The sequence below is a fragment of the Nymphalis io genome, chromosome 19, assembly GCF_905147045.1.
Source record: "Nymphalis io chromosome 19, ilAglIoxx1.1, whole genome shotgun sequence".
NCBI lineage: Eukaryota > Metazoa > Arthropoda > Insecta > Lepidoptera > Nymphalidae > Nymphalis > Nymphalis io.
Genome location: NC_065906.1, coordinates 4950064 through 4959738, shown reverse-complemented (window position 1 = coordinate 4959738; position 9675 = coordinate 4950064). Strand labels below are relative to the sequence as shown.

General features: G+C 31.0%; 1 protein-coding gene across 1 annotated transcript; it reads right to left on the bottom strand.

Annotated features, from left to right (window-relative positions):
• Positions 1-5432: 5432 nt before the first annotated feature.
• LOC126776133 (protein NDRG3-like) lies at positions 5433-6995 on the bottom strand. Its single transcript, XM_050498432.1, has one exon. It carries the CDS (start codon positions 6589-6591, stop codon positions 5611-5613), a length of 981 nt encoding a protein of 326 aa, XP_050354389.1. The 5' UTR covers positions 6592-6995; the 3' UTR covers positions 5433-5610.
• Between the last annotated feature and the right edge of the window lie 2680 nt (positions 6996-9675).

The following is a 9675-nucleotide window of genomic DNA, read 5'->3' as shown; positions in this document are numbered from 1 at the left end:
TGCATTTAACATCACAGACAGCAGAAAAAGTTTACAAAAGGAATTATCAATTTTAAACTTTATTCAATTACAGACGTAATGAAAATGTAATCAAAATAAAAGGCCAAATTTGGAACGCTAAAAGGCAAATAAAACATTTAAATTGCAAAGCCGGACTGATTTATCTTCTAAATCCAAGGATCTAGGAGAAATTTAAAGCGTGTTTGCCATTACAACAAGATTAAATCAATAGAAACATTTTGGTAGCTTCGCTTTGTGAACGAACGTGTCTGGCAAATGTACTATAAAAGTTTTGAGAACATGAAAATTCGGATCATTTTATCAAGAAAAGACTTTAAAAAGTTTTTTTTTATAAATCACTTTGAAAACATAAAGTTGAATAAGATGTAACTTGCTTAATAAAAATCTGCAGCTTCATATATTTTTTTCCTAAATTCAAATAGACGCATTGTAAGGTAACATATTTTCAAAACATTTAGTAGAAGATGAAAAGAAATATATCTTTCTTTACCACCATAATGTAGACTAACGCATTCACATCTTTTTTAACATTGAAGAATATAATGCGTTTTCGCTGTAACATTTGTCAATTTCTGTGGTATTATATTTTAAAGCTATATAGCCACTGGCGAATGTGAAGCTGAACAATCTATCTCACTAAATTTTCGCCATGTATGTTATCCATTTTATAAATTGTATTCAAATTTTAAACGCGATCTTTACTTTTTTATATTTTAGCTTTTATTTACTACTTTGTCCTCATTTCACCAAAGCACCTGTCATAGTCGCGAACTAAACCTGCTATCAAAACCTAAATAAAAACAAATATATTAAAAAAAAAACAATTCAATATTTCAGAAAGTGAGTATTGAATAAAACAGAACTTTAAGGTTTTTCTTTAATACTTATTATCGTGTTACTAAATTAATAATCAAGAGATGAATCAACGATCGAATATAACTTAAATAATATATGTATGACAAACCATTTGTAATTGGACGTTTATTGTAATGTTATAAGTACATGAAAAACTAATTAAATTTCTACTAAATATTACGCTTCATTTGACTGCCATTTTTAATAACTTAAGGAAATAGAATAAGAAATTGATTTGTATACAATACCACATAATCCATATCTATAATTAAATACAGTGTTGCCATGTTTAATCAGCAATTTTGGAATTTTTCTCATGTTGTGGATAGAATAGTAGTAAGCGTATAATACACTTGGGTGATAATATTACAACAGATAATATATAAAATGTCATTGACAATACATTATTGTTTATTAATAAAAACCATCAACGCTCAAGTGTAATCGTAATAAATTAATAGACATTTAGGAATAGTATTGTGTGAGAATGATAGTGTAAATATTTAGTATGGCTGATGTTATACTTTTAAAGGGAGCTTAAATTTGTAAATAAATTTGTAGATATCATAAAATCCTAGTCAATTTTTATTAAATGTTTTATGACAATATAATTGTATTGTGTAAATATTGATTCTATGTGAGAATGTTTATTGTAACATAAATTACTTATCTCATCTGCTGTTTTATTTATTGAGTTTATTGACCTCACCCTGGTTAAAAATTATCTCTGTTATTCATTGGACACTATCTGAAACTTTAATAAAAATATATTAATTTTGTACTAAATACATTAGTTTATAGAAAATCGCTTAAATTAATTGAGTCTACAAAATACTCGTAACAGTAATACATAGACATCAAACACGTATACTAAGAAGATCTCACTGTACTAACATTAAATTATATTTTATGTTTACATATATGCAACCTTTTTATACAACAGTATTATAATAGTTGTTTAACGGGAGTTTAGTTAAACTCTGATTTCTCTCTTTCTATCAACAATGATTTGATAATAGAAGAAGACAGCGCTATTATAGCAACTATATTATCATTAATCAAATACTATAATAATTTAGAAAAGTTTAATACGAGCAAATTATGGTACATATAAAATACACACTCGAATACTATACATTTTGTAGAAAAATTATGAAAGAAAATAATGAGCCAACATAGTATGTAATAGTTGTCGTCGTAGTTACTCTCATCCTTTCAAAGAAAAATCACCCTCCTCGCTCAAAATTTTATCATAAATATATTCTTCGCATACGTCCATAAATTCCAATATCAGATTCCTATCAAAGATACCAGTTCGATCGGAATGCTGCTGTCTGCGCCTGACGAAATATGAGTAGCAATACTACTATTATAATTATTATTAGCTCTTCTTACAATTTATTTATCTATTTAACAACATTTATGTAGTGATTAAATTTATGTAAATTCTTAAAAAGGAGTTTTTTTGAAGATCTTTTCTCGTAATTATTATAAATGTCGTTAAAAGAAAAGTTTTATTTATTTATTTTTGCCGAGAAAACAATAACAAAAATATAATATGTGAATTGGTTAAATGTTGAGTTATCTATGTCTGATACTTGAAATATTTCATAATCCCTTGATCCAGTGGTCAGTAGGGGGACGGGGTGTTAAGCCACACTCTTTTACAGGGAGTCCATTTTACCGACGCCTCCCCAGGGGTGGTCGATACACATTTATTCAGGAAACCCCTCGCAAAAAGAAAACACGCTACGGATATTCGAAACGAATCGAATATTAATTATAGCCGTAAAAAAACTTTATTTTCATTCAGTTTCTGCCATTTTGTTCTATACAATGTGGCTATTGTGTGATTAATTTCGGTCACTGTACCAAGTTTTTTCCGAACTATGCAATATTTATAGATAGATACTCTTCAATTAATTTTAAGAACAAAGTACACTGTACAACTTTTATACGAACGACGATGACTGTTATACGAATTAAAACATTTAAAGCTCGATTATATAAATCTAAAATTTATAAATAAGTATTTTTTTAATATTACTTATTTTAATCAATTTTAATATAAGAATATCATTAAATAGATATATCCCTAAATTCAGTCAATAATAATTATACCTTCAATAAAAAAAAGTTTATAAAACTTCCCAGCGACTAAAATTTTGGCTAAAAATATAAACCGTACCTAATATAAATTTTCAAGGTTTCAATACATTATATACGTAATTATTATTCGTATAAATCGTTAGCAAAATAACGGGAAAAACTATAATTACTACAAATTTCATTTAATTATTTAATCGATAACTTTTCATTATTCTAAGTGGACAGAGCATGCCAATATCATGTAATAATAATGATTAGAGGTCCCGCAGTAGTCGAAATTCGACCTTAAATCATTGCCAATAAAAGTGAGATTTAATATTCAATATGTTTTTTTATAATTTTTCTTCTATGCATACATTTTTGAATTATAGTTGGCGGAACTTGGTCGGTATGGCAATAAAAATGTAAACCTTTGTAAATTCAAAATACTTTTGACAACGACCGGTAGACTAACTGTTTGACATTGGCAATATTAACGTTAACTATGAATGTTTCATTTCATTTCATTTATTTATACCACAATTTTTTTTATTAATTTTAGTTTTCTGCACTTGTTCGCCATACAAACTTCAACTATGCCATATCTTAAAACCCTCCGTGCGCGTTATGCTTAAAAACGGGTACAAAGTTATCTTCATCACATATATATTACATTATCTATATTTAATTGTTACTAATAATATATAGATGCTGTGTAATCGCTAAATCATACTCACCCACATTTATCTTTAGGATTATTAAAAGGGATTGAAGTGTGCTTCTCGTTTTAAATCCATTTTCAGAATAATAATAGGCTTATTTATTAATTATTTTTACCTTCGTTTGAGCTACTTTGCTTACTTATAAGAGCTTTAAAGCAATTACTGCTTTTATATACAAATATTATTATGGACATTTATGATAATGATGATTTAAAAAAAAACGCCGCTAAGATTCTTTCGCCGGTTCTTCTCAGGGCTGGATGTTTCCTTTCCGAACCAGTGGTAGTTTCTAGTTTGACTATCAATAATTAAGTGTGATGCTTCCATGTTGAATAAAGTATTTTGATTTTGACTTTTACATGTAAAAGTAATTCCATATGTCTGTTTGTTACCTCATCGCGGTTAAACCATTGAACCGATCGTATTGAAATTTTATATAGGGGTACCCGGGGAGCAGTATAAGAACTTAGGGCATATAAATTAAGGGATTTACTGAAAAGCGTGGATGGGACATCGAATCGCAAGGGAATCGCAAGGGACAAATAGCAAATACGTTATATTGTAGCTCGAAGTCTTTTTTCGAATGCATTATTATATTGATAGTAATGGGGTTTACTGGTGGTAGAGCTTTGTGCAAGCTCGTCTGGGTAGGTACCACCCACTCATCAGATATTCTACCGCAAAACCGCAGTACTTGGTATTGTTGTGTTCCGGTTTGAAGGGTGAGTGAGCCAGTGTAATTACAGGCACAAGGGACATAACATCTTAGTTCCCAAGGTTGGTGGCGCATTGGTGATGTAAGCGATGGTTAACATTTCTTACAATGCCAATGTCTAAGGGCGTTTGGTGATCACTTACCATCAGGTGGCCCATATGCTCGTCCGCCTTCCTATTCTATAAAAAAAAATAAAAAAAAATTACCATCAGGTGGCCCATATGCTCGTCCGCCTTCTTATTGTATAAAAAAAGTATTAGAAAGTAATAGCCGTAAAAGAAAAGTATAATTATTTACAAATAAATGGAGTTAAATTAACCGATTAATTCACGATTTTTTTAACAAAATATCAACAACTTTAAATAATATATAAAAAAAACTTCGAGAACTATTTTATGGTATATAAAAAACCGCTCATCTTGGTTATTAATAATCTTGGTTACAAAAAATATACGACATAATATAACTTAATCAAAAAAAATTAATGCAGAAACTTCATATGAATTTTATCCGTAAGAAGTCGGGACAAGTAAACTATAAATACAAAAATATTATAAATGGCGGCCAATCTCGTCCCTTCCCACTCGCACGCTGCAACCATGCTGCACTCGCTATAGGCGCAATGGATAGAAAAAAGTTCGCGATCAAATCGCTGAATACATTTGCATTTCATTTATATCCAAAGTAAGTTTAGTTAAGTTTTTTTTTAACAATGCAATTTTTTTTAGCAATTGTAAGAGTAACATATTTTTGAATATATTATTGCTTTGTTTCTTTGTGATATGTATCTATAAAAATTAATAAAATAAGTTTATTTATTATTAAAGTATGTTTAATTTAATTTTATACGCGCAAAGTTAATAACAAATAATTACAGATTTTAATTTTCATTAAATTTAATATGCAAATTACTCTGCGTCCAATCGAGTTGACAATTAATGACTGATAAAGTTAGTAATAATTACTGAATGTAAGCACAAATTTTATTATTTCATATCATACATATTAGAGTATGGTTGAGTGAAAGTCTATTTAAGCCACAAAATAAATTTATTTCCATAATTATCTAAAACAATGGTTAACAATTTTTTCCTCTACAATTCCAATGTCTACAACAACAGTGTTGTTAAAGCTGGCGTGTAGATAAGCCTCAAGTGCACTCTATTTAATTGCAGCATTACTTTTTATCGCTGTCCCGAAACTCAAGGTCTACCTGCAGTAACCCTCACCCTGAAGAAAGAGGCGAAACGCTTCCGAGATCTTACTTGGCTGCTCCTCCAACACCATTCCACAATCTGAGATACTCAACCAAGATGTTTTTGCTGGTTCCAAGCGGCCATTGAAAGTGACCGTATCGTCAACGTGAGGGGAAAGCGCTCCAGTGACGTTTAAAACGGGTACTTTTATTGTATTGCTGTCTCTGGCGATACCTAAATCCGATCGACGCAAATATGAATCAATAAACATAGATAGATTTACGGGATTGACATGTGAGAAACAATCCTTGTATACGTGGGCCAAATCGTGGTTACGGTCGTCAGTGCTACGTCCGAAATGATGCCACATTAGATAATCGAGCGCCCCTTGCGTCATACCGCTGGATCGTAGCTGTCTTGTATTAATTTTCTGATAGAGCCACTCAGTCCAACCGGCTTGAGTTGATGTACAATTGATTAAAACTAAAGCATCGACCTTCTGAGGGCTTACCATGGCATACCGAGCTAATATGTTAGCACCTGCGCCGACCCCAAATCCGATGAACGATCTAATACCAAAATGACCGAGGACAAAATCTATTTGAGAAGCCAAGGCATCCATAGATGGGTAGGAGAAATCCTCAGGCAAGGTCGTTGCTCCCTCCTCTTGTCCCGGAGCATTAACGTGGTAAATGCAAAATTGATCTAATATAGATCTCATATCGACAAAATTGAAAAACGCTTGAAAATTTGCAGCATAATTGAGACCCAAATCATGGTATGTGATTATGGCGCGTTTATTACGATCTCCTCGAACCGCCACCAAGATGTCGCCGCGTGAAGTCCTGACTCTCTCTTCCACGCATGCGCCGTCGCTTTGTAATCGCCTGTCTGATGGATAATGAAGCTGAACACTTTTTAAATCGTCCTCTAGGTTGTCTGAGGACATCATATTTAAAAGAGCGATATTTTCTTGTATGGTAGTCGTTGGCATGGTTTCTGTAGAGGTTTTTATATGCACCTAAATCTAGGTATTCGTCTATTGGGTTATCAAAAGGATGGGTCTTACACAACTAAGCTGTTTATTTGGTTTTAGTTTACACCGACGATGTTTTTCACAACGTTATTAGTACTAATTAACGTAATCCAACACACGACGATGTTGCTTGTACCTTAATATACATGACTAGCACTCTGTACACACTGAACACACTCTGCACTCAAGATTACAGGTAATCCTAATTTTACAATAACATCACTGATTTTAATTGGTTAGATTGTTCTATAGTCGCGATATTTTAAGCAATATTAACGCAGGAAATGGTCAATAAAGTGTAGACGGGCGAGTGTAACTCCCTGCTAGAGGTCGATTCGGCACTAATCGGCAGTATTCGTCACGCCTCGGTCTGTGACGCGAGTGGTTAGCAGCGGCTCGCGCGATGTTCACGTCTTTGGACCTCAAAGCGCATGCGAACTATTACGAGTCAATGTTTTATAGTTTCTACTCTATATGTATATTATTACGTAAAACTAGTTAAGTTAGATGTAACTGGATAATGAAATTAACAATAAGTCTATCCAAACTCAGGCGGTTCGTTTAAGAGACAATTATAAAAGTATGTTTCATAAAAAAATATGTTTTATTTCAAATGACAAACATTAGATGTAGGTACCACCCGAAATAGAAGCTTACTACAATTTGTTCTATAATTTTACATGATTTCTATTAATAAAAAAATAGTACTAAATTAAATAGCGTACCTAAATATATGAATTTCTCAAACATATGCTATATAACTTGTTTTTGTTGTTAAGTTAATAAAACTTGTCTAACTTGAATTACAATGTTACTTTATTGAATGCTAAAAATTTAGATTTATGAATGTAAACATTCAACAAATAACCTCTGGCGTAAAATAAGTTTAAATTTTAATATATCAATAAGAGTAAAGTAAAAAATGAACTGTTTCAAAATAACACACGAAGTGACGCAAGCGAGTCACGTAGAAGCTACATCGGCGCTCAATTGACTGCGCTCCCCGCAAACACTTTTAATAGCTTTTACTTTTCTTTTATTTGTTGATCATTTCTTTTTAAGAATCGTTTTAGAAACAAGTTTGATATAAAACGATTCAATGAACAATTAATTTACTTATGTTATTTTAACTAGTATGAGTAATAATATCAAATATCAAAATATACATTTACATTAAGGACTGCAATAAATATATACAAATCTAAATTAAAAATAGCTAGTGTAAAAATCATGAGCGCCCAGAATGGTGGTGAAGAATCCAACGTTCTTCCGAACGAATTTCCCCGTTGAATCGCAATTCCGATTCTCTGCGACAAGCGAAACAGCCCACTGACATCAGTGAAAACAATACGATGGTCTTTTATATATTCTAATGTCCAAGCGTTTTAACTGCGAAACAAAGATATAGTTTGGAAGGTAATAAATATTATTATTGGTGGTAGTCTAAGGGACTGCATAACTATAACCACTCATTACTTATGCTATCGCCAAAGCAATACTTTGTATGCTGTGTTCCTCTTTGAAGGGCAAGTGAGCCAGTGTAATTACAGAAAAAAGGGGCATGGGTAACATCTTATTTAACATGATTGGTAAATAACTTTGTGTAATCGATCCCAGAGAGAGGATAGAAAGATACTTAATGTAATGTTACTAACGATACATACACTAACACACAGACATTTTTCTTTATATTAAAATTTCCTAACTGAAAGCAGTTAATGCATTTTTCATCGATAAAGTCAAAATTGAATGATACTTTTATGACAGAATTTCTCGAAGTTACAACAACGTAAATTGATATAATGAATTCCATCTTCAGCGTAAGAATGGCATATAAAAAATCATATAAAATGACTTTCATTTCAATGTATAACAAAGGCGAAAACCTTTTACAATGGTATTCTGAAAGCTCTTTTAGATAAGAACTCTTTGTGTTCTGCACTGGCTACCGAAAACATACTTAACGCAATAACAGAGGGTCTATAAGGACCCATAATAATATTTACAGTGGACCACGCTATCATCATTTTATTATTTATTTTATTACATAATTATTGAGTATATTAACACACAAAATTGTAACTTTATAGCAAAAAGCATTGTTTAAATGTTATTTGAACTTATCCGTGATTTAGAAAAACAAATACATATATATTTTGCGATAGACTCGTGTAATCCGTAAATGCACAAATATATATGAATAAAAGTAATATGTAACGGAATAATTGCACATCTTTCAAGACGTTCGTATGACAATCGTATGAAAATACGATTATATCTTGTACGAAAATACCTTCAATTATAACATAAAATAAAAATTTTAAAAAACATGGCCCTTTATCCACTCATATCTTCATATAATAAGATGAATTTACAAACGTAAATAAAAGAGTTTGTTTTGTTGCAAACATTGATACTACAATTTTAATTATATGTTTTTTCACTCGTTATTATTTTAATTCTCAACTTACTAGCAAACTTATTTTTATCGTCTTTAATTTTTTTTTAGTTTTGCCGCGGATTTTTTAAATTTTATAGTTAGTTAATTATTGCTGTTATCTTAATGTATAGCTATAAAATATGAATAATAATAATAATATCCTGGGACATTTTTCACACACGGCCATCTGATCCCAAATTAAGCTTGTACAAAGCTTGTGCTATGGAAACCAGACAACTGATATACTACATATACTACTTTTCTTTTGTAAATACATACTTATATAGATAATTACACCCAGACTCAGGACAAACAGACATGTTCATGCACACAAATGTCTGTCCTAGGTGGGAATCGAATCCACAACCTTCGGCGTGAAAAGCAAGTGTTCTACCAACCACGCCAACCGGCTCGAATGATTGAATGATTTTAACTTATTATTTCTGGTTAAAATGTGTGTAAATAGTAGTCACTAAGTATATAATAATGTTATATTTTTAAAAAGTTATTTTTGTACCACTTTTAATGCTCAAATAAAAAATATATGTGCAATATTGTAAACATTAAATTAAAATCTTTTCGCAATTATTTAATAAATAAAG

Coding starts and splice junctions, on each gene's coding strand:
- LOC126776133 (XM_050498432.1), bottom strand. CDS start 6,591: ATGCCAACGACTACCATACAAGAAAATATCGCTCTTTTAAATATGATG.